At 33.4% G+C, this 17,626-nt stretch overlaps 1 protein-coding gene across 2 annotated transcripts in view; it reads left to right on the top strand.

Annotated features, from left to right (window-relative positions):
- Positions 1-17,626, top strand: part of LOC128066411 (signal recognition particle 54 kDa protein) — a 68,621-nt gene that overhangs the window by 4,216 nt on the left and 46,779 nt on the right. For both annotated transcript variants that reach the window (XM_052659455.1, XM_052659456.1), the window contains exons 2-8: positions 5,582-5,692; positions 7,873-7,964; positions 8,917-9,001; positions 12,734-12,838; positions 13,432-13,498; positions 13,580-13,637; positions 17,418-17,568. In XM_052659455.1, coding sequence (XP_052515415.1) covers positions 5,615-5,692; positions 7,873-7,964; positions 8,917-9,001; positions 12,734-12,838; positions 13,432-13,498; positions 13,580-13,637; positions 17,418-17,568 — 636 coding nt within the window. In that variant the 5' untranslated portion in view covers positions 5,582-5,614. The remainder of the gene's footprint in view (positions 1-5,581; positions 5,693-7,872; positions 7,965-8,916; positions 9,002-12,733; positions 12,839-13,431; positions 13,499-13,579; positions 13,638-17,417; positions 17,569-17,626) is intronic.

Genomic DNA, 17,626 nt, shown 5'->3' with positions numbered 1-17,626 from the left:
AAGTGGTATCTGATTGTGCCTTTGATTTACATTTCCCTCCTGGGTAATGTGTTTTTTGGATATTTGTTTAAACAAAATACATTATGTGCAGTTTTGTAATCTGGCTTTTACCTTTAAGCATATTTTTAGCATTAGCAAAGATATTTACTAAAGATTTTCCCTCATTTCTGCTTTCCTCTTCACTCCTTCCCAAACCATAATTCTTGTGAAAACTTGCCTAAATTATAATGCATTAAAAAGTCTATAGGAGTGTATGCCAAATTATTGTTGGTGGTTATCAAAGGACAAAAAGAGGGTTAGGAAAACTATATTTGTACCTTTAATGTTTCTGTAATGTTTGAATATAATGAATGTGTATCCTCTTGTAATCACAAAACTAAAAAATGAATTATTTCTTTAGAGGACTGAGTATATTCAGAATGAAAAATATTCCTAAATTTGAAAGGCATTAACTTGTATTAGTTATTCAGATATAATCATTTTACCAAGTAACATACCAATAGGTTGCTTTGTTAGATAGTTTACTTTTCTGTGGTTATAGACTATAAATACATATGCTATGTAGAATTTAAAATATATATAAGTGTTTAATATTATAATCAGGAAAGCATATACTGGTCTGGGTTATTGACTATTTTACAGGAAAGTATATAATGTAGAAATCATTTTTCTAAAGATATTTACTAATAATGGTATATTTATATGTTTAGTTCTTTAGTGTAATATTGATCCAATAAGTTAGTCATTTACTAGGGCATAGAAAAACTTTTTTATTTTTGCCTGTAGAATTTCAAGGACAGAAGAGCCTAGTAGGTAGAATAATTTTTTAATAGGTGTTTTCATTATAATAAGATTTGGAATATCTAATCATTAGAGTCTGTTTATATAATCCCAGATTGGGCAGGGTTCTGGCAGGACTGTTTTTAATTGTTTATGCAGAGAAAAATGTCTGCTTGGGCATTCCAGCTTCCGTTGAATAATAACCAAGTACATGAAATTGGCACTAAATGTTAAAAGATTCTGGGGGAGTGATTCCTGGGTAGTGGGACAGACACTTTAGTAGTGTTCAGAAAATTTCCAGTTTATTCACACCTCAGCATTATAGGGAAAGCCAACTGACATCATCAAGAAAGGAAGGAAAATAACAGTTAACATACTGTGCACTTGCAGGCAGTTTTATATGTACTGTCTCATTTAATCCTCACAACAGCCTTTCAGGGTAACTACCTTGATAATGGTATTATCTCCATTTTGCAGGTGAGGAATGTGAGGCTCAGAGAGATTAAGTAACTTGCCCAAAGTAACCCAGCCAGTATGTAACAGAGCTGGGATTTGAATCCAAGTCTGTCAGACTCCAAAGCCCATGCTCTTTCCAGTACTTCACACTGTAGCAGGTAAGTATGATACTTGGCCCTGTGCCTGCCTTACCTAGGGCACCCCAAACTTGAGCCTGTTTCCATTGCCTCACTGTCCAACTCTTAGATTCATGTTAGAAGAAAGTGTGATGGGCCAAGATCAGTCCTTGTGCATCCTGATTGCAGTGGACTTATCAGTTCTTTCTGGATATTGCAATTATTACTCTTCATGAAGAGGAATGTACATTTTGCTTTCAAAATATGATTTCCTGTTTTATGATATTATGGCAGCAAAATTTGTTCCAGGAGTTTGCCAGCAAGGATCTTCAACTCAGTTGTCTAAAGCATCATTCATACTCTCAGACCTAAGGTTGTATACCCAAGGGACTATAGGGCGTCATTATGCTTTTTATTGGGTAGGGAATGGCTGTTCCATTCTTTCACCTGCTTATATGGTAAAATTGTTGTGAGGGTGGAATGAGATAATAGATGTTAAACTGTATGAATTGCTATACTGTAATCTCTTACCTTTCCAACAGCCCCATCTAAGTAGAGATTCTTCTTTTGTGATGCTCTAGTACATGTATACACATATTTACTTCTCTAAATCTTTTTAGTTAGCCTAGAGAATTTTGAGTGAGTGTGCTTGAGTTGTAAATTATTCCAATTGGAGATACAGGGTTAGCCATTAACAGTAACAGATATATGTATTCTAGTGTGCATATTAGAACAAAGCGAAGTTAGTTTTTAAGAGTCTTGTTGGAACTTCTGAAAAGTTATAATAAGGCAAATGAAAACTAATTGTACAATATCAATTATCTAGGTTATTGATTTTCTTCATTGTCATGTTATCTTCATCGGTTAATTTATGTGGTCTTTTGAGAGATATTTTTAAGGCCATTTGTGACTTTGGCTCCCTAGTTTTGTTATTTAACTAAGGTCTTAAATACATCATTCATCCATAAAGTTCATTTTTAGTAAAGACTGAGGGCAAATAAAGCAGTGAGCTCACAGGAGAGAGCAAAAGAGGCAAACATCTCTGCCCTCATGCAACTTACATTTTCGTTGAGGGAGATAGACTGCAATAATGTGTAGTTAATCCTTGATGACCAGGGTATGAGCTGTGTGCGTCGACTTTTGTATGGATTTTTTTCAATAAATATAGTATTGTTTGGTCAAAAAGTTTGTTTGGGTTTTTCTACTATGTCTTATGGAAAACAAACATTTTGGGCAACCCAGTACCTATAGTTTCATTTTATAGACCTTTAAATTAACTAAGTGTGGGGAAAAGTTTGTTCAATTAGAGACCACAGTATGTGGAATCATAAAAACTAGTATCTGAGACAATTACCTCCAAGCTGTTCCAGCTTCCTGCCTCTTTTAGGGTAAGTCATTTGTCAGCTCTTTTGTTTCTGAGGCAGAGATGGCAGTGCCTGGATTTTCTACTAGGATGGGGAATGGGCCAGTGCCACTAACCTCCCTTTGCTAAAGGGTCAGCTGTCAGTAAATCATGTTGGTAACAAAACAATGAGAGAAAATAAAGAGAAGGGATTTGTGATTTTAAACAAGAGGTAGGGGAAAGCCTCATTGAGAAATTGCATCTGGGCAACAACAATATGAGGGAGATGAGGGAGGGAGCTGTATTGTTAACCAGAGGATGAACATGCTGGCCAAAGCACAGCATCAACAGCAAGGAACAAAATCGTGTGTGTGTCTCTGTGTGTCTGTGTGTATGTGTAAGTGCATAAGTGCCTTACAGTCCATTCTGAGAACTTTACCTCTGCATGAAATGAGAAGTCATTGAGGTTTTGAACAGAATTTTAATACCAGAGTTTTCAGAAATACATCTTTGGAAATTGTGGAGAAAACACTTTATAAATAAAAGCTATTATTAGATATTATTTTTCCCCTACTGAAGTGTAGGTTTTTGTAATCAGGCAAATATATTTAAAAATATGCTACCAGTAAGTAATTTATATAAGGAAAACTGTGTTGGGAAATTTCACAGAAAATTTTTTTTCAATTTAAAAGAGCCAGTCAACATGGGAAGATAAGAGTTAACTAGTATAGCTTTTTAAAATGGAGGATGAAAAAATAAGTAAAATGAAGGATGATCTGTTTATGATATGATCTCTAAAAAAGCTAATTGTAGTGTCATAATTAGGATTATATTACCCCTGGTAGTGCTGTGGTAAAGGATATAAGCTGAAACCCCTGAATCCTATCTCTTACCTGAAGAATACTAGCTTAAACAATAATAATTTAGTATAATGATTTGGGATAAGAAGTTAAAACTTCTGGATCTTTTCTACAAAGTGGTTGCTTTTCCTGCTTAAGTAACCATGTAACTGTTTAAAAAAAAAAGTAAGTATTTTTGGTATAACATGGTATTTTTTCAGTTCCATCAAGTATTGATAATGTTTTTAGTTTTTAAATTATCAGATTTTACCTGAATAGAAGTGTGATGTTTAATGTAGAGCTCGCCTTGGAATGTCTCTGCCAGTGACAGGTCTTTGAGTGCCTTTTCCCTGCCTGCTTCCTTTGACTTCCCTCATTTTTCCACTTTCTCTATGTTGAATGAGTCAGCTGTTTAGTCTGTAGATAGGATCTAGTCTAGATAATCTTGGTTTACTAAATTAGACCAGTTAGCTTGGAATAGTTACCAAAACAGCTGTTTTGAACAATGAACTCTTCTGCCAGTATTGGCTTATGTTGGACAATTGATGCCTGGTTTTCAGGGCCCTTTACACCCTGTATTTCCTTCTAACTGTATAGCCTTCTGTCCTGACTGGAATGTTTTTTTTACTATCTTCCAAGTAGTACTCAATAATTTTTGAGTACAGTGCATACATAAAGTATGAATATATCCATCCAGGCTTTTCCATGTCTCCATTTCTGCTTGTACCATTTCACCTTCTTCAAACTCCCCTTTGTCCTCTTCTCCACCTATTCAACTTCTTCCCCTGTATCAGGATCAAATTCATGACAACCTTCTCAGTGAAGCCTGTTCTGTCTACCTGAGCTTATTTGTATATATATATATATATATATATAATTTTTATAATTATTGGCAGTTGACCATAAGCTCTTTTTTTGACCATAAGCATTTATTGCTAGCTTTGAACTACTACTTAACTGGTATTAGTCAAGGTTCTCCACGGAACAGAACTGGTAGGATGTGTGTATACATGCGCATTCATGTGTGCGTGCATACACATACATGAAACTTTTTATATATTATATGGAATTGGCTCATGCAGTCATGGAGGCTGATGAGTCCTGACATCCCCAGAGTGAGTTGGCAAGTTGGAGACCCAGGATAGCTAAGCAGATGGCATATTTCCAGTCTGCAGTCTGGCAAGCTTGAGACCCAGAAAAAGCTGATGTTTCAATTTGATTCTGAAGGCAGAAAGAAGCCTAGGCAGTCAGGCAGAGGAATTTTTAGATTTACTTTATTTTGCTGCTCATTGATGTGCTTTGTCTTGCTAGCTAGTAAACAACTTGAGGGCAGGAACTGCAAGTCATATTTACCTGCTTACCATCCATGACTTTCTGCATCCTGATTTACATGTAATAGGTACATCTCCGTATTTTATGAAATCATAACATTTTAAGAGCTAGAGGGGCCTTGAAGGTTATCTTGTTTTAGAGTTGGGGAATCAAGAACAACTTATTAATATATACCTCTTTCCTTAGTAGTTAGGAAAATGAATGAGATAATGTAATATCTATGAAAAATGATTTACTAATTTTAAAGCTTTATTTTTGCTTAGAGCATGAATCAGAATGTGTCCTTTAATTAGAAGATATTTCCTGGGTGGAGATTTCACCTTTTTCTTTTTCTTTCTCACCTTTTTTTTTTTCATTTAAGAATGTACATAGCACATTAGTCAGTTATTCATATTGACAAGTATGTCCAAAATGAGAACAGATTTAATTTGAAATGTCATCATTTCTTCAAAGCGTATTGTCTGATATATAAAATTGACTGATTCATAAAGAATATTCCAGTTAAGTATTCAAATATAAGGCATTGTAACCAAGTGGTACCTTTAGCTTTTGGACCTGACAGTATTAAAGATGCAGGTTAAGGCAGTAGAATTTGAAGTTACTGTATTTTAAACACTCAAGTATTTTAATTTGAACTTAACTCTGCTTTAGAAGTTTTCATTTATGGGAACTGATATTGTTTTCAGATGTTTTTATTTACTTTTTTTCCTTCCTAGGTTTTCTTGTGATCACATCTTAAAGCTTTCAAGATGGTATTAGCAGACCTTGGAAGAAAAATAACATCAGCATTGCGCTCATTGAGCAATGCCACCATTATCAATGAAGAGGTATGTAAAAATATAGGTGATTGTACATCATCACTAGCATTGCAGATAGATGAGTAATAATCTCTGTATAGTTACTTCTAGATAAAACCCATAAATGGGTATAGTAATGTGTTTTATGAGAAATTGACTATGTTAATTTCAACTTTCTATAATGAATTACCAAAAAAACCCCACCTTAACTTATATGTAATAATGACATATGTTTTATATTTCAAAAATGGCTTAGGTCTGGAAATATGCTTTTGCTTTCTCTTAATATAGGCCTATAACTTTAGTATCCTCCTTCTTCCTTCTTGATTAGACATGCATATATCTGATCTTTTTTCCTTGACTTTTATTTCACATTTTTATATAAGGCTAATAATTCCATTTTGGCTACTTTGATTCATTTTCTCTGAAATCCTCTTTTAGTTTTTTGGAGGTTTTGTAAGCTGACTCCTTAATATGATATCTGAAATACTTTTCCTCCTAGTTTTAAGTATAAGGTATTTCTTGCTCCCATTTCCACCCCCTCCATTGTATATTAATGGTTTGTCAATTGAAAGAAGATGATGATAGTCCACAAGTATATTTTACATTTTGTGGTTCCAGTGGTAAAGTACTGATTTTGGTTTTAGAAGACCTTGTTTAGTGTCTTGCTAAACAAGTCATAGAAATTTGAGCAAGTCAAATTCAGAATTTCTTAATGTTTAAAATGAGAAAATATCATTTACCTTTCAGGATGATTTTAAAGATCAAATGAAATAATAGATTAAAAGTATTTTCTAACTTGGAGGTTTAAAGAAAATTCTAATATAAAATTTGATATCAATCCTTTAATAAGCTAGTGGAATTAAACAATTTGGGGACCATCTTTGAGCTCAGCTAGTCAAGCCTCTCTTTTAACAGCAGTAGGAAGTCAGTTTTACATATTTATTTATTGGAAGAACCAGGATTAAAATCTTGTTTCTAATTCCACATACACAGCTTTTTATAATAATTAATATTAAGTAATAAATCATAATTTAAACCACTGTTTAGTCTTTGGAATTCAGAATAAATAAAATGACAGCTTTTCAAATAATTTTCCCTGTTTATAACCCTTTTGCTGTTTGTGTTTATAGTAGAAAAAGGAAAGAAACCAAGGAGATGAAGTTGATGGGAAGTAAAATAACAGCTGTTGCTTAAATTGGCAACTTCTCTATTCTTGATACTCTGCTACTAAGGAATTAACAAGGAGAAATCCCTCTAATGAAAGATCAGTTCCATTTTTATCAAATCCCTTTAGTGAGAGATAGAGAAATCTGATAAGCTGCTATATGACATATGACAGAAGTTGAAGATGAGAATCCATTCAAGAAGTGTTTGAGGGCCTACATTTTTGCAAACATTTTTGCTGCCACCGGGGATATAGCAATGAACAAAATAGACTAAAATCCCTACCCTCATGGAGTGTATTGCATTCTAATGTGTAAACAGCTATTTCCATGAGCAGCTAAGGCTCATCTTTTTTTAAAGACTTTTTTACAGTTCGTGATCTTTTAACTACAATGCCTTGCAACTCAACAAATATGTGATGATAGTGAGTTATTAATGGAGGATAGTTTTCTTTTCAACTTTGTTCCTCTGCTCTGAGTGGAAATAGTAAAGGCTACTAGGTCAGACTGGGTCATTTTCTTTTGTCACATTTTCCTCCATGGTAGTCCAGTTGAGAAGATGTTGCTGCATATTAACAACAGGAATTCAGTGGCATAGAAAACTTCAGTGGCAACGTGTATTGTATAGTAACTTTCTTTGACTTGTATATTGTCTTTACTATTATTACTTTAATATAGGGATAAAATTGTGGTGGTTAATACCTGGTTGAATAAAATGAAATGGAATATCTTTTTTTTTTTTTTAAAGTGGTGCTTTGCAAGTTGTGAGATCTTAATTCCTCTATCTTGGATCCAGCCCATGCTCCCTGCAGTGGAAATTCAGAGTCCTAATCACTGGACCACCAGGGAATTCCCTGAAATGTCTTATTTTGACAAAATGACTAGATATTTAATAAAATCTCTCTCAAAGGCTAACTGAAAACCTTTTCCCTCTCTAATGGTATACTATGGTTTTTAATTAGTCATGGTTGTATGGTTGATGACTTGTCATTGTTTTTATGTGATTGAAATGAATTTTTTTAAGTTTTATTTATTTATTTGTAGGTGTTAAATGCTATGCTAAAAGAAGTATGCACAGCATTATTGGAAGCAGATGTTAATATTAAGCTAGTGAAGCAACTAAGAGAAAATGTAAAGTAAGTTAATTAAGATAAAGGTAAAAAACAGGCAAAACTAAATTTAGTTTACCGGGATGAGGAGCTAACTAGAAAAGTCTGCTGCGTTATAAAACGTTTCTGCTATATAGCACTGGGAAAGAATAGAACTCATATGTTGGAAGACTTCTTTTATAGTGCGTTTCCATAATAATGGTTCAAAGAATAAACTACATGTGGCTTTCATTTAATTATGGAGTTCTTCCCATTCTACTACTCCTTTATCTGAATGGATTCAATCATATACTGTATAGTATTTTAACAGAAAAGCCTGTTAGCAATTCAGAGTCCTTAAAGAAAAGTGGTGCCATTTTAATCCTCTTCAGACTAAAGATGGCATTAATCAGCCTCCTTCACTATTGGAGAATTGTATTCTTTTTTATCCCCTTTTGGTTTCTCTGTCCATATTCAATAAAGGAGTAGTGTGTGTGGTCTTAGTTATTGTGTTAACTGGGAGAGGCACTGGCTGGGGCAGAGCACGTAGAATAACGGAGGGCACTTCAGTTAGCTGTTTCAGTTCTAGCCCTCCTCATGCTCAGGCCATCCCCCCTCTTTTTTGTATTGTCAGACTGGGTATTAAATACAGGACTACTAGCATTTAAGCATTTAGAACCGCAAGAAGTAATCTTATTTGCTGCTTGGTATACGCATGTATAAATTCTGTATGCTGCAAGAAAAATAAAATTAATCCTTCACAATAATGTGAAGTATTAATATTTGGACAAATTAATATTTGGACTTTCAAAAAATAAGCCTTGAAAAACTAACCAAAGTCATATATCTAATATTTCATGGTAAATTCTTTATGGTATGAACTTATGACTCTGTAGTAATTGTATGCATGTTAATTAGAAAAATATTAATATAAATGATTGGATAAAGTGTCTTAACTGACTTTTTCCCCTTTTTATCCTCAAAAACCATCATTATGAAGGTCTGCTATTGATCTTGAAGAGATGGCATCTGGTCTTAACAAAAGAAAAATGATTCAGCATGCTGTATTTAAAGAACTTGTGAAGGTAAAAGTATATCTAGCTTGTGCTTTGATTTTCTATACACTCACTGCATTAGCACAGCAAACAGGAATGTATTTCAGAATACCTTTTAATGTTTTTATGGAATATTTATCTGTATTAAAAATATTAATAGGATAATTAACTTTTCTGAATATAAAATTGTAGACTTTTTTTTATTGTAGACTAAAATTCTGAGTACAGATGTGAAGGCTGGTAGTTTACTCTTAGAAAAAAATGCTAAAGCAAGTTATAGAAAGTACAACTTCACTATATGTTAATTGATGGAAGAGCCTCTCTGAGTTTATTCTCTTTAATACCAAGTTTTGCCTATTGAAGGTCCTACTTTTGTACAGAAAGTCACTCTTGGAAAGAGTTCTTTTCTACACTTTTATTATGTCTAAAACATTGAATATCCTACACTTGCCTAGATTTTAAGCAATTTTGAATCAGTGAAATTTTATTTTACAAGTTATACTCTATTGCCCTGTCCCACCTTAGAACTGATATTGCTGCTGTAGTTGTGAAAATTATGATGAGAGTCTTAGAGCATTAGAAAATATGTTTGAGTCTAATGGTAGGGGCAGAAAAGAAAGGAACTAAAAAAAGGTTTTTTTAAGGCGCAACAGGTACCTGCTAGTGATCTCCAGGTATTTTTTCCCTATATTGTGTGAATAGTTTCATTTACTTCTTTAGTTCAACAGAACTGATTGGTACTTTGAGAAAACCTAGTATCTCAGATGGTTGTGACACTTCACTTTAGTCCTGTAGACTAATCAATTGGGAAAGAAATTCAGAACCTGAAAGAGGTTAGGAAATTTAGCCAGTCTGTCTTTTCAGTTTGTGCTTGAGAAAAGTGAGACAGTTAGTGGTAGACCCAGGTCTGATCTCCATACTCCTTATGTGAACTCCTCCTCACAGTATTTCCAGTTTGCTCTTCATCTTGCACCTGAGGTCAGCACAGAGTGAGTGAACATTTTTATTTTTAGGGGTTGGCATCTTGAGGCAATTCTGGAACATCAAGTGCTTTGTTAAGATGCCTTTACTGAGTGCCTACTTTATTCCAGGCTGTATCCACATACTGCTGATAACAAGAGATGAAGAAGACTGGGCCTTATACTCAGAAGCTCATGATCTAGGGCAGTGGTGTACAAAGCAAGGTCAAAACTGATTTCATAATAACACTAAAACATCATTTGCCTTTTTTTGCCCTCTTTACTGTGTTGATATTTGCTCTGCAAATATCAGTGCAAAAGCAATGGCAGGTAAAACCTTTGGGTAAAACTCCCTAGCATGAACAAGGCAGTGATACTAAACTATACTAGTAGTTATTGTACCCTTTACTCCCAGACACTTGCAGTGAAATAAAAATAAGGTTTTTTTTTTCAAATGTGTCCTTGATGGAAATTATTAGTGGTATTAAATCTTGACCCTTAAATATATGTGTTTGTAGGATTTTGTGTGATGAAATGGAAAGTACGCAGAAAGCTGTATTGCTGTGTACCAAATCTGATGGTAGCTAACAGGAAACTGTTGCTTTCTTTTCCTCAAGAAAGCAACAGTTAATCTGTGCTTATTTGGCCTTGAACCTTTGGAAGACATTTTCTCTGAAGTAAGTAAAGTTGGCCTGTCACTTTAAGGCAAACAACTAACAGTATTGTAGCCAATGATAAAATTCTAGCTTTCAAGTGAAAACTGGAAGCTTGAATCCCCACCCCCCCTTGAGTTTGACAATGTCTCGATTCTTAACTCCTCTGGTGAGATCAGTGTGGATATTAATAAATAAAATTTTTGATGTTGTGTAGTGACATGTGTCAACAATGGGAGATCTGCCTAACTCAATAAACCAGTATTTTCTAAATGACTAGTGTATAATGTTACAGAAGCATGCACCAGTAATAAGATCGATTCAAAGTCCAAGATAGGATAACAGATTTTAATGTGATATAATATGAAAATTCAGTACTGCAGTTCTAGGATGCAGGAGGAAGAGAAGATAAATTTATAATAAAATCATTATTCAGTAAAATGTATGTTCCAAATAGTAGGTCATAGAGAGCTGAGTTATTCTGCCATTGGATATAGAGAATGGAGGTGAATATAGGGCAGCATTAGTGTTCTGAAAGGGTCTAAGAGGAAGGGCAGTGGATTTGTGTCTAAGAGAGTTGTTTATTTCAGAAGTTTGTTTATGGGTAGCTCTATGCCTAAGAAGAAGATAACAAAATATATTTTCTTTTCCTCCCTTTTCTACCACATGGCTTTCCTTGAAATCAGATATAATGTGGATTATGTAATTTTTATGGTATCATCTAGCATGGGCTCAGCAAATTTCTCTTAAGAACAAATAGTTCCAGCTTTGTGGGTAATATGGTCTTTGTTGCAATGACGCAGGTCTAGTGTTATAGCACTAAAGCAGTAAATGAGTGGGCATGTGTATGTTAAGACTTTATTTACACATAGTTGTAAATATGGTCTGTGTCCTCTGGTCTAGGATATTAACTGCTATTACGGTTTGATTATATAGATAGAGGTTTCAAGTTCCAAATGACCACTTGGAAATGTATTATTTTTTTTAAATGAATGTTAAAAATGCCTCCTGCTTGTTAGTTTGGAGACTGTCTGTATGCTGCTACTGCTGCTAAGTCGCTTCAGTCGTGTCTGACTCTGTGCGACCCCATAGACAGCAGCCCACCAGGCTCCCTCATCCCTGGGATTCTCCAAGCAAAAACACTAGAGTGGGTTGCCATTTCCTTTTTCAATGCGTGAAAGTGAAGTCGCTCCGTTGTGTCCGACTCCTAGCAACCCCATGGACTGCAGCCCACCAGGCTCCTCTGTCCATGGGATTTTCCAGGCAAGAGTACTGGAGTGGGGTGCCATTGCCTTCTCCACTGATTGTCATTATAAAATTGGTGATTATTTTTTACTTTAAATATAATAACTTTATAGAGCAGTGCATCCAATGGCATTGGACAGTTTAACCTTTGACTCACTTGGAAAGCCTTTCACATGTAGTTTGTAATTTTGCTCATATATAAACACTGGTGAAATTGAACAGGAAGGTAGGTGCCATTGCAGTATTGCAGCCACTGGCCACATGTGGGTATTGAGGCTTGTAATGTGGCTATTCCATACTGAGATCTGATATTGAGTAGATGGATGAGAGATCCATGCCAAGTTTTAAGACCTAGCATGGCACATTTATTTAGGGGAAAAAAAAAAGACCCAGCATGGGAAAAGGAAATATAAAATAGCTCATTAATTTTTAAATATATATTACATGTTAAAATTATAATATTTTAGATATATTGAGTTAAAGTATTAACATTAATATCACTTGTTTTTACTTTTTTAAATGTCACTACTAGAAATTTTAAAATTCTTATGTGGCCTACCCATATATTTCTACAGTGCTATTGTAGATTGCTCCCTTGCTCAAACTTGCTTTCACATTCATACACTTTGAACTTTTTCTAAAAAATGTTTTGAGATCTTTACCTCTGAATTGGTTTGGGAGTATAGGCTTGCTTATAACTTCACAATGCACTATTTTAAATTCTTAAATTTCACTATGTGTATATATAAGAGAGGGAAATAGAGTTGTGTTAGAATGGGAGGATTATGGATGCCTCTTACACTGAAATGTCTGTAAATCATTTTTACAATTTGAAAGTTGTGGGGAGAGAGGTTTTGAATGTAACCATGTGCTAACCTGATTTTATCTTTGTTTTTGGTATGTAGCTTGTAGACCCTGGAGTTAAAGCATGGACACCCACTAAAGGAAAACAGAATGTGATCATGTTTGTTGGATTGCAAGGGAGTGGTAAAACAACTACATGTTCAAAGGTAAATTATACTTAATTAAAAAAAGAAACAAAGTCATGGAGAAGCTATGTTTGTGTAAATCAAGTGCTTTTACCAAGAAAACTGTTCCTCTCCTTCAAGGAGATAAGGATATGATTTTTGGAGAAGTAAAGGGGGAAAGTTTACCTTATATCCTGTGGCTCAGGATTCTCTTTTTACAATGTCTCACCCAGTATAATATGTATGGGTCTTCATTTTACATATCATTTTGCTAATTTTAAATTCATTATACCACCCTTTCCTTCATAATTGGGTGCCTCAACTTCCTTACCAGATTTTGCTTTAGAAGCCTCAACTGTATAGTTTAGAAAGAAAAAAAAAACCCAGGATTATTTCTTAGAGGGTTATGTTATTGTTTGTTTTTAATTAACGTTAATATTTTTTTACCATGGTCATTTGTTGCTTCGTTGTTTCATATCCTTTGAATGTGACTGTTTGGCACTTAGAGTTTAAACTCTTCAGGAAATGTTCAGTATTCAGAATGTAATAATATTACTTTTTAGGAGAATATGAGCTGTTTTATTTTACATGTGAATAATTTGTATTTATTGATTTTTAAAATCTTCCTTTCCCAGTTAGCATATTATTATCAGAGGAAAGGTTGGAAGACCTGTTTGATATGTGCAGACACATTCAGAGCAGGTATTGTGCTAAAATTTGAAAATTATTTCCTGAAAGTCTTATTTTCAAGTTTAAGGACTCATTAACTTTTTTGTTTCATAGGGGCTTTTGACCAACTAAAACAGAATGCAACCAAAGCAAGAATTCCATTCTATGGAAGGTGGGTTCTGGTTTTTATTCTTTTTTTTTAAAATATAAATTTATTTATTTATTTTTTAAATATAAATTTATTTATTTTAAGTGGAGGTTAATTACTTTACAGTATTGTATTGGTTTTGCCATACATCAACATGAATCTGCCACAGGTATACACTGTTCCCCATCCTGATGGTTTTTATTCTTATGTCTTACCTTATCTATCTGACTTTTTACTTTATGCTATCTGGCCACATTTTAATATGTACCTATAAGCTTGAATCATTTTTGAAATAAGGTAGGGGTATAATTATTACCTTGTTACCTTTAATTATTGTAACATGATTTTTCTGATCCAGCCTGATCTATCTGAGCAGATACTGTTTAGCTTATAATTCTTCCTATACTTTACCCTGCCTTGCATGCTTTCCAGCCTCCTGGTTCTATTCTAGTTGTTTCTTCTAAGACCTGTCTGAACCTTTTCTTGATTCAACATACCCTGGTGAATTCTATATTGTCTGTTTCTTTAGTACACCATTTTTTAAAAGTTTGTGTTTGATCAACCAAAAATGCTTTATAATCTATGTTTATCTCAGAGTCTGATCATTGCTAACCTTCATTTGCTACATTGCTGTTCAGTTAGGTGATTTGTTTATGTTAAAATGACTAAAAGAATTGAGTCAAGATTAAATTTAGAAAGACTTATTTGAGAGAATAACATTTTTCTTAATGTTACTAATATATTAATATAAGAAGATTATTAAGCTAAAATTTGAAGTAATTAAATGAATGATATCATTTTATAAATCATTATTTGCTACTTTTTGGCCAAAAAATCTAGTGAACTTTGGCTGTGGTATGCTCTTTAAATTCTTTTATTAGTCTTTTTTGTTTGGCTGCAACACGCTGATTGCAGGATCTTAGTTCCCCAACCAGAGATTGAACCCAGGCCCTTGGCAGTGAAAGCACAGAGTCCTAACCACTGAACCACCAGGGAATTCCCTCTTTTAGTTATTTTTTTATGATAATTTCTAGCAAATAGATTAAAGAATAATGTTAGGAATTTAATTTTTAGGTTAAGAACTTTTTCTAACATAGATTTAAAAATTAAAGAATAATAAGCAGTTACATATTTAGGGTTCAAATTTGCACAGTGATAGGTGTGAGCCGATAGATGGCTCAGATGGTAGAGAATCTACCTGGCAGTGCAGGAGACCTGGGTTCGATCCTTTCGTCGGAAAGATACCCTGGAAAAGGAAATAGCAACCCACTCCAGTATTCGTGCCTGGAGAATACCATAGACAAAGGAGCTTGGTTGGCTACAGTTCGTGGGTTGCAAAGAGTCAGACATGACTGAGCAAGTAATGCTTAGGCTGCTTACTTGAACTATCAGCCAAAACCAGAGCCTTAATTTTTAACCAATTTCTCAGTACTGCTTATTAAATAATCTCTCCTTTGCTTATGTGTATGGAGTAAAATATTAGTGATCATCGTTTCCTCTGGGAGAGATGAAGTGGATCGGGCTGGGGAAGGAAGGATTTGAAATGATCTCTAATGTTAAATTTACATGTTAGCATTTATTGGGGGAACAGTAGATATGTTTTTTCTGTACCATTTCTGTCTTTAAAAAAAAACCCACTATTTTAATAAAACATTTTAAAGAAGTGAAAGTACTAACAGTTTCATTTCCCGCCGGCTTTTAGCAAGTCCATCTGTGCTTTTTTCAAATGTGCTATATAAACAAATATACAAGAGATAGATAATTTTAAGTTGAAATAGAATCTTTTCATGCTTTGAACCTTGATTGCTTTAGTAATAGTTATATGGGTTGTATAAATTTGTCAAAGCTCATTAAAATGAATTCTTAAAATAGTGCATTTTATGTAAATATATTACTATAGACGATTAAAAATAAGATATTATGACAAGATAGTGATTATTCTTGGGAGGGAGTAAAATACTAATTATTTTGTTTTCCTTGGTCTGAGTGTGTTTGCTTTGTGAAAATTCACTGAGTTTAACAATTTGTGCAACTTTTCCATATGTATGTTATATTTCATTAAAATATGTATTATAATAATGGGATCTTAATAATTCTGGACAATATGCTTTTAAAGAGAATTCTTTTTATGACATTACTGTATTCCATTGTATGCATGTATGTAAGTAATCTCCCTATGAACATCTTTGATCCTATTTCTTTATATATTTATAAATTTTATTTTAATTGTATCTTTATCATATTTTAAAATAGCTGGTAATGTTAATTTCTTCTTTTTCAACATTTCTTGCCTCTTACCTGCTTATTTTCCTGAGTAAATTTTAGTTTTTTTTTTTTTACTTGGAGGAAAATTGCTTTATAATGTTGTATTGGTTTCTTGAATCAGGTTCCAGAAAGAAAAATCTCCCTAAGATTATGAATAAAACTATATTGAAGCCAATTAATTTAGGGGAGAACTGACATCTTTACTTATTTGTATAGTTCCATGTAGAAACTTGCTACGTCTTTTTTGTTAAAAATTTCATCCTTAAGTATATTAATTTTCCTGTTTTAAGTTTCGCATATATTCTTATTAAGTGTATTTCTACTTGATTTTTGTTGTTAATTTACGGGGAAAACTTTTAACATTGTATATCCTTTCATTTGACAACGTTGATCTATATTAAAAGTTGCCACTAATCAAAAGAATGCAAACTAAAATAAAATCTTATTTTTTGATTTTCAAGTTGAGTAGAGTTTCAAGGATTATGAAAATATAATAAAATAGCAATGAAATTAAAGTTTTGTGAAGGATATTTTCCTTTTAAAAACCAAAAGCCTCAATGATCAAACCATTTGATCCAAATTCAGCTTGTAGGAGTATATCATAGTTTAGAAGAAACAACATTATATACTATTTATATTGGCTATATTTTTAATACCAGGAAGTTAGAAAACCTTAAATGGCCAACAGTAGGGCATTTATTTAATAAATGATAGCATAGCCATCTGATGGAATGCTATATAACTTAAAAGTCACGTGTTACAAGAATATTTAATGGTTTTATAAAGTGCTACAGAAGGATGACTATCATCAGAAAGAACACAAATAACAAATGATCACGAGGATGTGGAGAAAAGGGAATCCTTGTACACTGTTTGTGGGAATGTGAATTGGTACCACAGCTGTGGAAAACAGTATGGCAGTTTCTCAAAAAACTGAAAATAGAACTACCGTATAACCCAACAGTTCCACTCCTGGGTGTATATTTAGGAGGGAAAAAAGACACACTAATTTGAAAAGCTAGGTTCACTCCAGTCTTCATAGTAGCATTATTTATAATTGCCAAGATATGGAAGCAACTTAAATGTCCATTAACAGATAAATGGATTTGCCATTTGCAACAATTTCAGCTGAAAAAAGAATTGTGACTCACTGTATTGTATAGCTATGATGTATAGTGTACATCAACGATACTTCATTTAAAAAAGCTTTCAAAAGACTGTTAAGTGGAAAAGCATATATGAAACACTATATAATACAAGTTCAGTTATTAAAATGTAAAAAAAATGAGGGATACACAACTCATTCAGAAAAGATATAAAGCAGAATCATACAGGATTTCATAATTGGGAGACTGGATACTGCTTCATGCTGCTCTTTAAGTGGCTTGTCATATTTAATACTTACTGGATTTTATACTTAATTGAAATTGTTATCAATATGACTTTTTCAGAATAAAGATATACTAGCAATTTCCAAATTACTAGCATTTGAACATTTTGCTGTTGTGGTTGTTAAATCATTTTTTCCATGTTAAATAGCTATACAGAAATGGATCCTGTTATCATTGCCTCTGAAGGAGTGGAGAAATTCAAAAATGAAAATTTTGAAATTATTATTGTTGATACAAGTGGCCGTCATAAACAAGAAGACTCTTTGTTTGAAGAAATGCTTCAAGTTGCTAATGCTATAGTAAGTAGCTTTAATTTAACAACATTATAAGGACTTCAGTTAAAACTTAACTGAGTTT

This window comes from Budorcas taxicolor, chromosome 21 (genome assembly GCF_023091745.1).
Source record: "Budorcas taxicolor isolate Tak-1 chromosome 21, Takin1.1, whole genome shotgun sequence".
NCBI lineage: Eukaryota > Metazoa > Chordata > Mammalia > Artiodactyla > Bovidae > Budorcas > Budorcas taxicolor.
This window is presented reverse-complemented; position numbering and strand designations above follow the sequence as displayed.